Here is an 18,998-nt window from a genome sequence, read left to right as displayed (position 1 = left end):
GAGACTCCCCAGACTCTGGAATAGACTGCCCATACATGTCCAGCAGAGTGCCTCTTTGGCCCTCTTCAAAATGAACCTTGATGATTGGATGGGAGAAAGGAAATTCACCCCAGGGATCATGTCAGTCGCCTTGCTAGACAGGGGTCCAGGAAAGTAAATAGTGTGGGAAGAAATAGCCAGGGAATTGTTATGGTTAGGCTTGTATAGACCCTAGGGCCGATAGCCTAGTACCAACCTATGAGGATAAACAGAGGAAGATGTAGTAAAAGATTCTGAACCAAGAGAGTCAGAAGGTCTAGCTGGAATGGACAATCCCCTAGCTGCCAGAAGCTGGTCCACAACCAGTACTAGATCTAATTCAGAAAAACTCCTAGTAGATCTAAAGGAGGCTGCTGAAGGAGAATCAGGTCTTTCTAGAAAGGGTCTAAACCTCTGCCCAAAAAAGGGTCGTAAGTTGGACAGCATCTTGTCCTTGGCAGGTATTCGAGTTTTGGAGCTGATGGAACAGAAGAAACTGTCGACACAGTAGCCGGGGATGGTGCCAAAGCAGGTACAGTCATCAGAGTCAATGTTGGATCTAAGGACAGCACCGAAGTCAATGGTGCCAAGGTTGGAACCAAAATAGGGGTGAATATCATGGACGGCACTGAGGGAGAGGACACAGAGCCTGGTGCCGAAGAGGTCTGAGCTGAGAGCGCCGGCGAAGAATGGAGCTGACTCGGTTCCATAACTGACGGAGATGCAGGAGCCAAGTGACTCCGTTTTTCCTTATGTTTTTTGGTCTTTGGAGGGGGTGAGACTTCCAACACAGATACAGCCTCTGAATAAGGTGTTTTGAGTAAACCTTTTAAAATAAGTTTATTTTTATGTTCTGCTAGTGTACAATTACTAAAACTACCAAAAATGTCACAGTCATCTTTAATATGATCCATGCCCAAACAGTAGACACAACGAGCATGTGTATCCGAGTTAGGCATCTAACGCCCACACTTGTCACACTGTTTAAACCCCAACTTAGCTTTGTCTGACATAGTAAGGCAACAAGGTTATCCTATAGAAAAAAACAAATTAAGGGAGAGAAAATGGGAGAGAATGCCAATGATGGTATTTAGAAAATACCACAAGTGGTAAGGAAGGGCCTGTCAAAGGCAGGAGAGAGGGACAGTACCAACAGTGGTGAAATTAAATTACCAAGGTAAAGGGTAGGGAATAGGATTAGGTTATAGGCAACAATGAGAAAAGGCTAACTTGACTAAAAATAAACAATTTTGAAGAGAAACTGTCTTAAAAATAACAATTTTCTACTTAGCTTTGAGTGAGATGGCTAGCATGTCTGACTAGGAATGTGGCAAATGAGATCTGGAGTAATTAGGAGAGGGGCATTATGGGTAGGTCTTAGCTGAGAGTTTTTGGCTGGCGTGAGCTTGGAAACTGCCGTATTGGTTCTGAGGATGGAACCGAGGTCCAATTAGTAATTAATGAACAAAGATTTACAACATCAGATGGATAAATTCCCACTTGGAAATAAATATGGCATGATCTCTCCTTTGGAGGCAAGTTGCCACTCAAGAGTTGGCCTGATTCTAGGCTATTGAATATTAGAGGCATTAAAGGAATGGCCCTTTTAGTTTCTGGAAACCTCTGTTATAATTAACACCTATCAAGAGAGACCTCTCCTAATGCTCAGTTTAAAAGGGGGTTGTCTACTGCACGGCAAAATTTCTTAAAAATATGAATCAGGTATATGATAATAAGATCTGGTTTTGGTAGACAGTTAAGATTTACAGCACCAAATGAAATGTTAGTTTAAGAGTGAGTGGTTAACTTTTTCTGTGGCTATTGTGTATGATGTTGCATACTAGGAAAATTAGTGATCTAGATCTGCTGCAAAAACAAAGTCACTTTAAGATCCTTCCAAACTGCAGAATATGCAGGGCCCCTCTAGACTGCAAGATCTACCAGCTTAGCAACCAAAGAGAAGGTCAGCAGACAGAGGAAGCAAAACACATCCATGTATATGTTAAATTAATGCAGTGGATCCACCACTCTTAGTCTTAATGGGGCCCAAATGTAGTTCCTGTAGATGGTGTCTCATTTGCCTCATAAAGATGCAGAGAATTGTTTAGTAGTTGTATTTAGATACCAAAAAATCTTAAGGGATATAGACATTTTTATCATTGCTACTTTTCTACTCAAAGGATAAAGTAAGTTTGACCCCTGCCATGTACTACATTTGGAGCTCTGAAGTATAGTTTCCATAGTTGTGAATATCTATAGCTATGGCTATTTCCTACATACTTAAACTGATCAGTTTTCCAACAAAATATTTAAGCCATGTTAAACAACATGGCACTGTGCAATACTAGAAGCTTAAAGAAAAAGTTGCTCACTCTTGATGTCTACTTAACTTTTCAAAATATAGACATCTGCTTAAAGTGCAGAAATGTGGTTTCAACATGGTTTTAATACCAATCGCTTGTTTAGACTCTCTACATAGGGTGGTTATGGCTCTGGTGGAGGACTGTCTGTTTTTATTCAAAATCCAGCATGATAATGACTTACAACTATTACAAGCACATCCACCTTCCATATCATAGCTGTTACAGAACTCCCTCCATGATGCCTGTAACCCATGAAAAATACCTCAAAAAATTAGAACCCCTAACTACTAAACCTAACACAATTATTTTGGGCAATTTCAACTATCCATCCATAAGTAACATATACCACAAATAGGAAATATGCACAATGATTTCTAGACATTATCAGTGCCAGCTCTTTCAACCAATTAGTGCCCTCCCTTACTAGGGACTCAAACTTTCCCACAACATGAGGACCCCAAAGCTCAAATGGCTAATTATAGCACCAGTTTTATTCCCACCTAAACTCCTGCACTGTAATTTCTTTTTTAAGAATTTTTTTATTAATTTATCATATTTATAATATACACACATAAAGGAAGAAATTTAATATCACATCTGTTATGCAATGCTAGGAATACATTGAATAATCAAGGTAATCTTATACAATTAACACAGTAAAAGTCTTGGTATTTCAACAACATTTTTATAGATCTTTCTGATCACTTCTTTTTCAGTTTTATATAGTACTGCTGTTAAATTTAAAACAAATTATTTGAATGTAGGAACTGAATTTGATTTTCATTTTTTTGTAATAACTCTTCTGGCTACTAACAGGAAATTCCAGAACATTTTTGTTTGGCTTTTACAAATAAAGATTCATTGGTATTATTGATCTAGCTAAAGAACAAGTATCAGAACATAATCCCTTAAAAACATACTCATCCCTTCCCAATATACATTTAATTTTTCACAATCCATAAGCATGTGTGTCCAATCAGCTTTTACATCTTTACTACATCGCCAACAAACTGAAGTAATTTTACTAAACTTAAAGATTTTATAAGGATGCACTGAAATTTCTGTCACCATTCATCACAAACATTCTGAGTGACATGGCAGTGTGCATGGTTACAGTTTGCACTACTAGTTGTGATTCTTCATTTATCCACTACAAGGCTGTATGGATTATAGTCATCCACGGTATTTCCTGTGTGTGCACCATCTGTACCGTTTGGGTATCAGAAACAGATGCCGTCTATTATGTTAAAAGCACTACACATCACATGGAAGTTGATGGAGTGCCATTGTGCATATTCATTTATGTATTAGATTCCACACCAATTGTCTCTTTGATGATAACATGTGTACAACTAATGGCTCACAGGACTTAGTGGAAATGACTATAAAAAGCTAACATGGCCCCATATGGTTTGGAAGGTGCTCCAGGAAACCTTATATGATGGTTCACCACCCTAAGGTATATGGCACTTAATAATTTTTCTAGTATGCTGGAGGAGGCATTCTGGGAATCTCCAGCATTATCTCCTTCATGGCTCTAGAATGCACAAGATGCCACTATGCTCAATGACAGGCAGATTTAGGGGTAGGGAAATCTCTTTCTGGTTGTGAGCCATCATGTGGGGAGCACATATTTGACCCACAGCATGCACCAGTTCTCTGTTCAGTCAGAAAAATTTGCCTCCTGCTGTGCCAGAACTAATAGAGTGGCAGGTGTGGGTAATGCCAGGGTATCTGTCACTTCACTATCTGTGATTGTGATTTTGGCATCCTTTCTGCTGTAGCCAACAATTTCTCTGGATTTTCACATTATTTCCAAATGTGAACATAATTTCTTCAGTAATATATTGTGTTCTAGCTTTCCCCATCAGTGTGTACTTTTACCTTTTAATGGCATGTAGTATCACTGGTTTGTTTCAGAACTGTATTAAGACTGACTAGATATGCATGCTATATTTCATCATCTGCATTTCGCTTTCTGACAAGCTGCATTCAACATAACTGAAATGCAAATGCTTGGCTGTAGTTTATGAACAATGGAAAGAATCTCACTCTTTGTGCAAACTGTTTTGCAGATCGTCTCTGTATCTTTGAATAATAATGGTGCACCTAATTTAAGTGAATATTTTCAAAGTGAATTAGACAGGTGTTAAACTGAAACCTATAATGAAAATATGTAACTAGTGAAATGGTAAGTTCGGTATGGCCTGACCATAGCCATTTAAACTACAGTCCTATATCTTACCTGATTTGTTTTTGCCAACAGGCCTGTTTACAGGTAGAGTTTTCCCAAAATCTAATTTTGATTTCTCGATTTGCTGTTCCAGAACCACATTTCTGCGTCTTTCTTCCTGAAGTTTTCTTTCAGCTTCTAGAGCTTTTGCAGTGGCTTCATCCACCCTAAACAGAAAACAAATTAGGAAATTAACTGCAGGTTGCATACCAACTACTGAAGAGCTTTCAATATTTTAAAGTTCATTTTACAAAAAAAAAAAAAAATCAGGGTTATATGGTTGTTTATATGACTGGTGCTGACTTCTTGATAAATGCATTAAGAATTATTTACTCAAGCTATGAACCACGAACATGTGTAAAGACATCCATTTATGGACTGTATAAATCTTAATAACTTTCTTAGATTATATGTAATGATTTGGCATATTAGATGCTATAACCTAGGATGACATAAGAGAAAACAATGAGGGATATACGTATGTCTCCCAAATCTTCTTCTTTCGGCTGCTCCCGTCAGGGGTCGCCACAGCAGATCAACTGTTTCCATTTGATTTTGGATCTTTGCCTGGAAGTGCTTACACGGGTACTTTTATACCCCAAGCAGACTTTAAAGAATTTTTCCACAGGTAGACAGCAAATGTTGGAGGTGTGATGTGGCAGAAAGAGGTAACTGGGAACATATTTTCTGGAGTGTAATGATTGGCAGACTTTAAAGATTCCCTGCAGACTGCTCTGTAGAGGATGCTGGGTAAGCAAGTTGGAGTGACTAGGAGAATGATTTTTTTGAGCTATGATACCAACCTGGAATTGCCTAGACATTGTAAGGCCTTGCCGAGTCTATTATGATGGCTGACAAGAAAAGCAATTACTAGAAAATGGAAATCCAAGTCTAAACCAACTTTATTAGAAGTAGTGAAGATAGTAACATAGTTAAAATAACTGGGACCGGGATCTTTAAAAAAGGGTAGAAGCAAATTACATAGGAAAAATAGGAACTCTGGGATCAATACATGCAGCGGAGGAATGAGGTTTAAAAGAAGGCAGGATTTGAATGAGCTATGTAATGGCTGACTAACAATGACTGGATGTGTTAAAAGTGATGTGTAATGTTTGTAGCTACAGTTGTGTCGCACGGTTTGGAATGTATAATGTTTGCAACTGAGATTGTGTCGCTATGGTATATTGTCATTTATGTAGATGTAACATAGCTTATTTCACAAATGATAATTTATTAAAGATGTTTCTTGTTTGAAAGAAAAAAAGATGATGAAGATAAATTTAAGCTAAGCTGCAGAAAAGCAAATGACCAGTTTCAGATGTAAGAAGTGCCATTGTGTATAGGTGTTGAGGTTAGGTTAATAATTGGGGAGGGGATAGATGTCCTAATATATTGGGGTACTGGTGCATGGGTAATTGGAATGCCCACAGAGGTATCTTAGTAAGAGGATACAAGGCCTAAACATGTCCTACAGGGACTGACTCAAAGCCTTGTCACTGAACTCGGTATACTACAGATTGCTAAGAGGTGACCTTTGTCTGGAATAGAAGGCCTTCTTTGACCCAACACTGATAGATCTACTGCACATCAGTATGTCAAACATTATAAGAATACTCAGTCTAGGGATCTAAACTTTTTCTGTAACATCAACAGAATAGTTTGGAGGAACAAGTATATTGCAAGACTAACCATACACATCAAACAAAATTCATTCCTGTCTATATTCAAGTGGAACATGGATCTATGGATGGGAAACGGAACATGGATCTATGGATGGGAAACAGAACATTTACCCCAGGACTGCCCTCTGTACTACTAATAGACAAAGGCAGCTCCTAAATGCTTTATCCTATGTATAGGTCTCCTTAAATTATCTCCAATATGATCCCAGTTATTTTTCTTAGGGGTAATATATAACTATCGACTATGGGATGGGTAAGGCCAATCTCTAATCAAATGGGATAGGTTAATTCAAGTGCAAAAAGGGAAACTGACTATGTTTAATATGGCTTGCAAAGGGCAGCTAGCTTAGTACTTAGCTATGAACCTATGTGTTAAGTGCTTGTGCATGTGTCTTGTTTAGTGCTACGGTTAGGGAAATGGTGATTTTGAATGTAATGTGTAGGGCTGGAGTTAGGGTTAGGGTTACTACACATGAGCAAAGTGTTGCATCTTATGTTAATTAGTGCTTGCATAAGCACTTCCCATTTCTGAAAAGTTCAGCACATCTTTCAATGAAAGGTTATGTGTGTTGGGGAAGTGGGGCTTTATTATTAAGTCTTGCATTTTGGACACAATATAGATGGAACTGAAGGCTGCTGAGAATAGTGCAATCTAAGCATGGGACTTTTGCATCTTTGCAGGCAAGTTGCTATATGCTGACACTGCAGGGTGATGGATTTTTCTCACTAGAATTCTAATTTACCTAATGCCCTTGCAAAGGCATTTAAGGAGTAATTAAACAAAATACATATACATGTTATCATTTGGTTTCTGATAGAAAATGAAATATCTTGAGGATGGACCAGAAGTGAGAAGCATTGCAAGTCTGGTGTGCCCTAACTGCTACTCGGTCAGGAGAAGGGGCTAACATGTATCTTGTAGGATCATTCTGCAACTTCCTTCACTGTATTACACACATCTTCCTGCTAGTACAGAAACTTGAAGGAAACAAGACAAGTCATAAACTCTAAGCTCTGTGGCCTGAAATCCAGATCTGTCTGTAAATTAAGTATTTTACAACTGTTTACTGATTGCATTGTTTGACTGGATCATGTGTTTTAATTAACATTTTTATGTAAAGGTGTAGCTGTCTTTGTACTCCATTCTTTTTCTGTTTACCCTTAACATGTAGAAGAATATGATTAACTAGAGAGCTTATCTTGTGTTCCAATAAATTCAATGCATTTATTTATTGTCTGCATGCTTGGCGTTTTTGATTAATATCTTGGACTTGTTGATTCTTTGGGTTACTTCTATTTATTTGGACTAATTCTGTTTTGTTGGCTGTCATTTGGAAGGTGGGGTGATTAATATAAGTGGCACACATAGTTTTCTGATGTCTGATAATACAGACATTATCCTTAAGAAAAAGTTTTGTATTAGATTTAGTAAATCCCATTTTTGCAAGTACAGCAGTTTCTGAAGTATCTGTGGACACTAATCTTTTCAATTTCTTCTTCAAAACTCTCCCGTAGACTAAGTTGAAAAGCTTTCCCTTAAAATGTCAATGAACCTCATATGAACTTGTCTATATTCTCCTCCTTTGACAAACTGGCTAGTATTTTTAGCTTTTCCTTTCTTCTCTTATCTTCATTACATCTTCATGATTATCTCTACTAAACATACTGAATGAACAACAATCATATGTTACTGCCTGCTATACTTTTAATTGTATGTCTAAATCACTATGCTTATGTAAATACCTTATGCAATCATATGTTATTATCTGCTATATTTTATAATTGTATGTGTAAACCACAATGCTCATGTAAACATCTTATGTATAGTATGTTAGCAACTGTTTCTGGAGCTTTTCTCCCCAGGCCTCTACTGAAAATGGACAGCTTTGTACAGTCGGACCTCCCCGGTAAACAAATGTAAAATAAAAATAAAATAAAATAAAATAAATTTGGACATTAACACATTGAAACAGATGCCAATGAGAGCTGTACATAACTGATTCTAGCAAAAAATCTCACTTTAATATTATTTAACTATGAAAATATTTCCCAGGGGCTTAACAATAATTAAGCTGCTCAGTTTTGAGGTAAGGGATCACTAATTTCTATGAAAAAATGTAAAAAACAAAATGATTCTAAAAATATGCAATATATAAAACTGATTTTATCATATGCTGAGTATGAGCAGAGGACTACCTCTTAAAAGGTTCTTAAATTGTACATGTTTAAGGAGGCTGAGTTTGATTACATTAGTGGGAATGTTTTTAGATATAAACCAGATGAACATTTTATTTTTTATTGAATTTGGTTTCCAGCGACACATTCGGATCAGGGGATGTATATGATTCTGCTAAGTCTGATACTGCTGGTTCACCCAGTCTTAATACTGAAGACTGTAATATTTTTATAGGGGAAGAAAACAGCAATTAACATTTTAATGATTTCTAGTAAGGAAAAGGTATCTCCATAATTGAAACTATTTAAATTATATGGAATTTCCTTTTCTGCCACAGCAGCATAGGGCTGCCAAAACTACTCAAACATATTCCCAAATTTCAACATCCAGGTAGTAAGACAAGGCACATGGACCCAGGATTCTTTGAGGATGAAGAAATTTCACTTGCAGAAAAGTCGAGCAATTGTGTAACAAGCATGACAGATGGGCATTTAATCATCAGTAAAACGTAAAGCTTGCTGTTAGCCCACTCAGTAAATACTCCTTTCTCAATATAAAACCAAATAACATATAAATGAAGTAGTAGAGCGAAGTAACCAAGCAGTCCTCGTATATATAAACCAGATAAAACTTTTTATTTGTATAAATGATGAGCGCTTTCGCTGATAAGCTTCTTCAGATCAGAAAACAGTTAAAAACTAATTATTTCATTTATATATACAAAGTTCAAATGACTTTGAACCAATCAAAATGGTTTCTTCATTTACTTCTTAAAATGACACTACCATATAAAAAGTGAATGAACAAATTCATAATCGTATATTTCAGAAGTTTTATATGTTGTCCTAAATAAACCACTCAAGGTACTAATATAGCTTTTTCATGTCTAGATATCTGTCAGCATGTTAAATATAAAACTATAGTTGAATAACTATGTACAATACATACAATATAACTTCTCTAAAATATAAATAAGTTTCAGACTTCTAAGAAACATTGCAGACTTCTAAAAAAACTTTTAAAAATAACGATATGCAATCCATACATTACGACTATCATAAGCACATGAGGGTATTTCAAGCTTCTAAAATGTTTCACGCTTATAAATAACTAAACTTGTATATACTTCATGTAATGAATATATATAAAAAATCATGGATGCATATATAAAATGTAAAATGTAAAAAATGTATATATACTTATGTATATAAATACCTTTGATATGAAAACATATATAAATATAGCAGCTTAAAGTATATCCAGGAAATAATTTATATAAATAAATAACAGAAGTGAAGGGAGATATGGCTAATAAAATTCATTTGATATTTCTACGTTTATTTAATAAGGGCTTTATTGTAGCCCTTTCATTTAACCCGCTCCCTCTATCAGCTCTCAATAATATTATCCAGTTGTTCTCTCTATATTCTGCATGATTTCTAATGTCTCCTTGACGTATACTAGAGGAAATAACTACAGAGGAATTACAGGCCAGAGCTACATGTAAAACGTGTAATCTAGTATATCTAGCAGTTCATTCCTTCTATGTAGGGAAGACAAATAGGCAGTTTAAAGATAGGATAAGAGAACACATATATCATATTAAAAAAGGTTCTGAACATAATGCGCTAGCAAAACATGTTTTAAGCTCAGGACATACACATAACATTCACCTTTAAAGCGCTAGAATTTATTTCCACTAGTATACGTCAAGGAGATATCTGTGCAGTGACTGAGACCTGGTTCAAGGCTCTAGAAAGCACCTCTGCACTATCAGGCTATAACTCATACCACACTTTTCGGCCACGTGACCTGGACCAGAACACCAAAGGCGGAGGTGTGTCCATATTCATTAAGGATATCCACACCTCCAGGCTAGTTGCTCAGCATAATGCAGCCGAGGTTATCCAAGTGCAACTATTTATTTATTTATTTAACATTTGTTGACCGGGAAAGTCCGACTAGGTTCCACAGATCCTGTTTTCAGCAGAGGCCCGGGGAGAAATGCTACTAGCTCTGGGTAAAACTGCAATTCAAATTGTAGCTTGCTACAGATCCCCCACCATCCCCCAGGATTCCCACTCCTCTTTTCTTGATGTACTGGGAAATATTAGGGTTCAACCAAACACCCTAATAATGGGTGATTTCAACTACCCCACCATTAACTGGGAAAACTACTCATGTACCAACTCCTTTGCTCAATGCTTTCTGGAATTCATAAACTCCAATGCCCTGGTCAACTTATCCACACCCCCACCAGGGGCAACAACATCCTAGATCTAGTCATTACCAACATGAGTGACTGGTGTTCCACACCTGAAGTCAACGCCCATACCTCTCAACTGTCCCTGATTTTGAGGGACGTCCCTAAGTTTGACTCAAATTTTGGCTCTGTCCCTCTTAATCCCTCCTAAAATTAGTGACTTTTGGAGGAAAGGTGGTGAATTATACTTAATGAATAATGACAATAATTAAGAGTTATAGACTTCTTTTACTTCAGAAAATGTGTATTAATTCATATGCTCTGATTCTGTCAATGTTTCAAGTTAATATCACTAATATTTTAAAAGTGTTCCTGATTTTTTCGTGACTTGTCCCTGATTCTGTTGAAATTTGTCCTCAATTGGTTGAGAGGTCTGTCAATGCCTCATTAGTCCGATCCGACCATAAGCTAATTACTCTAGATATCCACATCCTGCCCCCACCCCCCATTAAGGAAACCACGGTAAAAAATTTCTCCAAAGCCAACGTCATGCTTCTTAAGACAGAAGTGGTGAACTTCATGACACCCATGCAGATGGACAATACAGTTATGATTACTGAATCCTACACAATTGCACTTTATAAGCACTTACACGAGTGCATGGCTCGTGCTATCCCAAACAGAACCAAGACGCTATCCTCCAAAAAAAGGAAGCCGATCTGGTGGTCCCCTGCCATAAACAAACTGTACAACAGAAGGAAGAAACTGTTGCAAAAGAGAGTAAAATCCCATGAGTGGAGAAGCTCCCTGGTCAACCTCAGTAAGAAGCTGCGATCCCTGATAAAATCCTCCAAAGCTAGTTAAGAAAACAAAATTGCCACTGATTCTAAAGACAGCCACAAAGCATTCTATAGCTATGTCAAGAAACTCAATGGCAACACACAGATCTGCTCTGAGTTACAGGACAATGGCACTAAATATACAGACCCAACTAATATTGCCAACATCCTGGGAGATAGGTTCAGTGCTAACTTTACCCCCCTCTCACCCCCTAAAGAGCCCATCTCTATACCAGAAGAATGCAAAGTTCTTGTAATCATGACTGCACAGGTAAAAACCACACTCTCCAAAGCCAGGAACACAGCATCCATGGGACCAGACAACATCCCAGGCTGCATTCTACATGAACTACAGAATGAACTGGCACCCCACCTAAGCACCATGTTCAATCATAGCCTCACCTCAGGCTTTGTGCCCGCTGAATGGTGCACAGCGACGGTTATCCCACTCCACAAGGGGGGAGCCACCACGGATCCCGGGAACTACCGCCCCATTAGCCTGACAAGCCTGGTCTGCAAGGCCATGGAACATATCATCATGGAACTTATAAACAAAGACATTGGTAATTTCCAAACTCTGGACCCCACCCAGTTCGGCTTTGTAAAAGGCAGATCATGTCTCCTAAACCTGATAGAATTCTTTGAAGCAGTCACCAAAGCCGTAGACGAGAGTAAGGTGGTTCACACAGCCTATCTAGATCTTGCCAAGGCTTTTGACACCATCCCCCACTCTGAAATTATAGATAATATCACTAAACTAGGTATAAATTCCTATGTCACAAGATGGGTTGCCAAATGGCTCACTGACAGAGCCCACACCGTGAAAGTAGCAGACTCCAAATCTGACTTCAGACCAGTGACAAGTGGAGTACCAGAGGGTTCAGTCCTGGGTCCTCTCCTGTTTGGTATCTACTTCTCTGAAGTACAGGCTAACACAGAAGATCTTTGGCTAACGAAGTTTGCAGATGACTGCAAACTAGGAGCCATAATCAAAACTCCTAATGATGTGGACATACTACAAAAGGGCCTCACTGAGACAGATGCCTGGGTGTCAAAGCCATGGCCTCAAGCTCAATGCCAAAAAGTGCATTGTCATCCCCTTTGGTAAACACTCTGTACCCATGAACTACAACATAGGCAGTAGTATACTTAACACCAAAAGTGTGATAAGAGACCTTGGGACACAGGTGGACAGTAGTCTCTCCTTTGATAATCACATTGCCACAGTAGTCAGGAAATCCTTCTACTTGGCACACCTCATCACAAAAGGTTTCTCATCCAGAAAAAAAGAGGTCATTGTTCCCCTCTACTCATCACTCATTAGACCCATTATAGAGTACAATGCCCCTTTTGGTATGTACCTCACAAGACATCTACAACAACTGGAAAGGCCGCAGAAATACCTCACAAAGAGGATTAGTGGCCTCAAACAGATGCCCTATGCAGATCGTCTCAAAAAACTCCAGCTTTACTCCGTTGCATATTGCCTACTCAGAGGTGATCTTTGCCTAACATACAAAGCTATGTCAAACCCAGAGCTGTTGGACATGCTCCACTTAAAGAAGTTGCAATCCGTCCGAGCTACATGGTCTAGGGACCTAAACCTTGTCACCACAATAAACAAAACAGGCCGGGGGGATCGATTCCTGTCCCAGAGACTTCCCATACTCTGGAATAAACTACCTATCTATATCAAACAAAGCTCCTCATTAGTACTCTTCAAGAAAAATCTTGATGATTGGATGGGAAATAGGAAATTCACACCGGGGATCACTTCTGTGGCTCTGCTCGACAATGGCACAGGAAAATAATTGGGTGGCAAAAAGGTACCTTTTTGGCTGGGCTTGTATAGGCCCTAGGGCTAATAGCCTAGTACCTACCTATGAATCACTAGTTCCTACTATTTAAAAATATATTCTATCAACCACTTAGATAAAAGGACTTTTCAAAAATAAATTCCAAATACATTTTAAATGTTCTCCATGTTTTAATCAAGACAAAATCAATATTAGGTATTAAATAAAATAAAATATATATTCAACTTACATCCACATAATTCTTAAAAAAAATTAAAAAGAATATAATAATAATAATGGTTATGGTACATTTCACTCACTTAGCAGCATACATTGGACCCAGAAATAGTAGCTAAATGTGTATCCCTAAGAATAACCTGTCAGATAGAAAACTATCACAGTTTTGCTGCATGCAGTAATACTGAGAGTATTCAAGTTAAAAAATGTTATTAAGAACTGGAGTATTTTTAAGACTACTGATTTGACTTTAGAAATACTGGGTGATAAACCACATTTTATTTTTAAGACAGCACACAGTATTAAAACAAGGACTGAGTCTACAAAAGTGGACTTTATGAGAAGACATTAGAGGGAAGAACTCAAAAATGTGGCTGTTGTGAACAGTGTCTTTATATTTGCATGGCAAGAGATGTATTATAGGTGAAAAGAAGATGACTGTGGTTAAAGCTGAACCTGGTTATTGTCAGAGTAAAGGGTTGGGTTATTTAGTAAATTTCTGAACCTACTCTAGCTTTTATTTTGGGAAGACTGAAAGAGTCTTTCAGAGGAGAATTTGCAGACATCTTTATATCACCAATAGAAATTAATATAATGCACTATATAAACACTCTAATAATTGTGCAGGTTATAAAAAGTTTTATTTTGCATTTTGCAGATAGTTAAGAAGGATGCTAGAGAGTGAACATGAGGGGATAAACTTGAGTATAAATAACTTACGTGGCAGCTTAGACTAAATGCCAACTCTCTCCCAGGTCTAAATGAACACATTTCTATAGTCCCATTACCAAAGGTGTGTGCAGCAAAAATGTGATAGTTTTGTATCTAATAGGTTTTTCTTATCTACTATTCTGACTCCAATGTATGCTGCCAATAAGTGGGTAGAATGTACCATAACCATTGTTATTATTTTTTAATTTAAAATCTATATTTTTAATATTTTTATCTAAGTGGTTAATAGAGTGTATTTTTAAATAATAGGAACTAGTGATCTGGATGAAAGTGTTTTATGTAACTCAGAGTGGCCTTTGAGCACAATGTAAGTGTGCTTGGATGATGAGTGAAACTTTATCTTCATAGATTCATAGATTAGTAGATTCATAGATTAGTACTAGGCTAACTGTCCTCGGGGACCATTTTAAGCCTAGCCAATTACCCCATGTGAGAATCAAACCCTGCACCTTATGTTTCTAAGGTAAGCACCTTAACCATTAGGCCAACCTCCCACCCCTTACAGAATCTATTGGTTCTTTAAACTTTGGAAATGATTTAATTTGAGACATTATTTAATGTTTATAGGGGATATTTTCCAACAGTTCTGAGGAAGTTCTTTTAATGAGGATTGTTTTCCTCTTGAATGATACATTAAATATTATGCATGAACCCCAAGTGTGGCATTGAATTCTTCTTTTGATTTTGGGCTTCCAGTGTGATGTCCTCGGAATGGGTATACTTCAGAAGACTGAAAAACCAAAAGACTGAATCCCACAAGACTGAAAATTCAAAATAATGAATGATGGAATTTGCCCCTTCTCCACTGTTGTGCAATCTTGGAGTTGATATATATAGTTAGCAGGGGGGTGTGGGGGTGCAGCCCCCTACATGAGGGGTGCAGGGGGGCTTGCCCCTTGCATTAAAAATGTGTTTAGTATTTTGAATTTTCAGTCTTTTGGGATGTCAGACTTCTGAAGTAGACCACCTTGGAACATAATGTTTTTTTTTACAAGATCTTATGAAAATTAAAGCTGTTGTGCTCATTTCTAACTGGTCAGTGGCAGTTTTATAACTGTTACAATAATGTTATTTTTAATGAAAAAAGGTATAAAGAATGAAGATTTCTGTAATTCAACGAGACAGGATCTTGATTTCCAATTCTCCCATGTGTGTTTTTTTTCTGTACAATAAAGATTATTATTCTCTGCTCAACTGTCTTGTGTGAAAGTTATTTGGTACCTTAACACCAAAGTGGTGAGGAATGTCACATCTCTAGCAGCCTACTCACATCTTGCATTCAAGAACATTTTGTGAAAAATAAACTTAAAAAAGGATAAGATAAAGAAAAAAAAATATTTTGTGAACAATATAAGCTATTAAACTATACAAGTATTCATTACAGTGATAATAGGCAGGACATTCATAGTCTTCCCATACAGGCTGCAATATATTATAATGCACACAGACCCAAAATTACATTTTTGCTAAACTTTTACAAGCAATTTGTCATATCATGGAAACTGCACATGCTAGACTAATATTGTTTGAACACTTTTGTTAACCAGATAATAGTTTTCACACAAGAAGAAGAAAGTCTTCTGTTAGTACATGCTTATCAAGATATTTATAGAAATGTGAAAAGAAATGCAAAATTGTATAATTAGTAATACAAATAACATTTAATATTTTGCAAGCTATGCAACTTACAGTGCAAATTTGAAAGAATGTTTTCTTCAACAATATCCAAAGTTTCACCTAATCCCATACAACAGTTTGTTAATCACTTGTTTTTTAATCTTTAAGTACATATGGAAATACTATTTATTTACAGAATTAGTAACAAACAACTATCAGGTATAGTGTGGTATAAATGGATATTGACAATAAACTTTTATGTCTCCTAACATGCCATGTCACACCAGATCTACTTCAGTTGATCGAACTTTTAAATTTTCAAAGCGCATATGGCTGAGACCATAACATTGAATATTTAAAAGTTAGAATATGTAAAAAAAAATACAAAAAAAAATCCCAAAACAAAAAGAAAACTAAATGCTTGTAGTAGGGGGGCAAGCCTGCTTGTGCTCCACACCCCCCCGCTACTTAAATATATCAAGTCCAAGATCGCACTACATTGCGGAAAAGGGACATTTGCCTGTTCCAGACTGTACAGGGATCTCCATTCAGACCATTCAAACTTTTAAAAGTTCGATCATATGGTCTCGGCCATATGCGCTTTGAACTTTTAAAAGTTCGATCAACTGAAGGGGACCCATCACACCATACTCCCCAGTGGCATGTAGGGCTCCCACTTATGAAAATATAAATATGAATAATAAAGGAGGAACAATAATTCATTTCTCTACTGCAGGAGATCTTAGATTAACACTCTTGGTGTCATTTGTTAATAGTTCCTTGCACTTTATAATATTGCCTATTATTAGTTGGTAAGTCACCTAGTAAATGAAGCCAGATCTAAAAAAGTTCCGGATGCCATAAGGAGGTATGCGTGTGAACTGGAAGTATACAAAATATACACAGAAAAGGATCTATGGACTTAAATGAATAGTTCCAAGCTATCTGTGTGCTATTGCATTAGAAATTGCCACTGGACCCTAAAGGGAAACAGGTTTTCTATCAGGCAAATTTCTGGTATGACAATATGCAATTTAAAAATCTCAGCAGAGTCTAAAATCTCTACAAGTAAGCTTTACTAACACATTCTCCACTGGTTTTAACTGCATGTAAGGGGGTAAATTGTATGAATCGAAGAAACCGGATATCTGTTTGATCACCTATACTAACATGCTTTACATATAACTGTGTGCTATTGGGGTTTTAATCAATATATACAAAGAGAGGGTATCCTCATAGGGACTGTATTTCTTCAGTAGAAGGACTCTTCGACCTTCTCCAGAGTGAGCACAGGTTCTAATCAAATAATACAGAAAAAGGAACAGAGAATTCCTTCACTGGAAATGTGAATGACCATATAGTCGCAGAACTATTCCTTTGGGATGAGAGTGGGTTTTTATAATGGGCACCAGTATAAGTGGTTTTAAGGAATCAGAGTATGGGACACCAGGCAGGTATATGTTTAATAAATATAGTAGAGACAACTGTAGTTATTTGGTAAAATGGTCAGAGCTCACAAGAAATGATAGCGCATTGCAGTTTCCAGATAAAGGTACTTTTGGCAAGGAAATTTTAGAAAATCTAAAAAATAAACTGAAATAGAGGGGTAATAAGGTAACAGCCTCTTGCTGATCAAGATGACAGGAAAGATGAGTTAAAAATAAAGAAAAGGAATCTGTAGTTGAAAGCTTAGAATGTAACTCAGCTATGTTAAAGTCACAGCTGCAGGCAGGTAACAGAACAGTAACACTTTACAAAAATTTTTAGAAGACAAGTCCCACCCCTGGAATATGTATACTTTAAGACAGTTAGAGAAATTAACACTCTCACAGACAGAATCAGCTGATCATGACTGGCCTCCATTACCTTCTACACCCTCCCTCCCTCCACCTTATGACCTACCCACACTGCAAGAAGCTGACAATTCTCCCTCCTTGAGAGGGTAGGTGGAGGTATGTTTGACAGAAGCCACTACCAATTCCACAGATGCAGTGCAACTTACTTCCACCATTTCCAGTCAGGTTATAACACTAGATTTCACCAACAATGTCAGTAATACCCTGATACCAAATGCTCATGTGTAAAGCTAACAAAGAGAAACAATTGTATCACAAACATAAATCAGAGGGAAAGTTAAAAAGATTTCTTGATAAAAGCTGGCCAGCAAAAACTAGCACTTTGGGCAACATTAAGCACATTACTATGCAATTTCCTAATGTTATTGTTGAAGAGGAATAGTAGCGGACATCCCATGCAATTCAACTTGCAGAAGAGACAGATTCTGACTTTTCTACATATTCTGATGTACCTTCCACACAGGTGTGCCCTTTGTGAGAAGTACCAAACCTATTATAAAAGTTGTGTATTTTCAAACCATTACAGATTCTATCCATCCCATTCAAATACACGCAGCAAGATATGCAAAATCTTAGTAGGATATGTACAGTTGCAAACTACTATCAAATACCTGGGAGCTGTACTAAAAGCCTCCACACCTCCTGACACTTTTAGGAAAATATGAGAAAAATTTAACCAAGGTAACCACATTCTAAAGCATACATAGGTTCATAGGCTCATAGGTAGGTACTAGGCTATCTGCCCGAAGGCATTTATAAGCCTAGTCGGAATGTGTTGGCTTTCGCCACCCCCTTAGATTAGTTCCCTGTGCCTCTGTCCAGCACAACCATTGAAGTGATCCCTGGGGTAAACTTTCTGTTTCCCATACACTCATCAAGGTTTCTCTTGAAGAGGGTTAGTGAGGAGCTCTGCCTAATGTAAATTGGAATCTTGTTCCAGAGCATGGGAAGTCTCTGGGACAGGAATCTATCCCTTCAGTACATTCTATTTATTGTTGTGGTGAGGTTTAGGTCCCTGGCTTGAGGGGATATGGTTTTCTTTAGGTGGAGCATGTCCATCAATTCTGGGTTGGACATGGCCTTGTATGTCAGGCAGAGATCACCTCTGAGTAGGCAGTATGCAACTGAGTACAGCTGGAGTTTCTTCAGTCGAGCTGCATAGGGCATCTGCTTGAGGCCAGTGATCCTCTTGGTGAGGTACTTCTGTGGTCTTTCTAGTTGTTGCAGGTGTCTTGTAAGGCACATC

General features: G+C 37.5%; 1 protein-coding gene across 1 annotated transcript in view; it reads right to left on the bottom strand.

Annotated features, from left to right (window-relative positions):
* Positions 1-18,998, bottom strand: part of CCDC13 (coiled-coil domain containing 13) — a 977,767-nt gene that overhangs the window by 145,369 nt on the left and 813,400 nt on the right. Inside the window, exon 14 of the mRNA XM_044066042.1 lies at positions 4,627-4,781. Coding sequence (XP_043921977.1) covers positions 4,627-4,781 — 155 coding nt within the window. The remainder of the gene's footprint in view (positions 1-4,626; positions 4,782-18,998) is intronic.

The sequence above is a fragment of the Protopterus annectens genome, chromosome 3.part0 (genome assembly GCF_019279795.1).
Source record: "Protopterus annectens isolate FY-2018-M chromosome 3.part0, PAN1.0, whole genome shotgun sequence".
In the NCBI taxonomy this organism is placed as follows: Eukaryota; Metazoa; Chordata; order Ceratodontiformes; family Protopteridae; genus Protopterus; species Protopterus annectens.
Note: the sequence above shows the minus strand (reverse complement) of the source record. Positions and strands in the feature narration are given on the sequence as shown.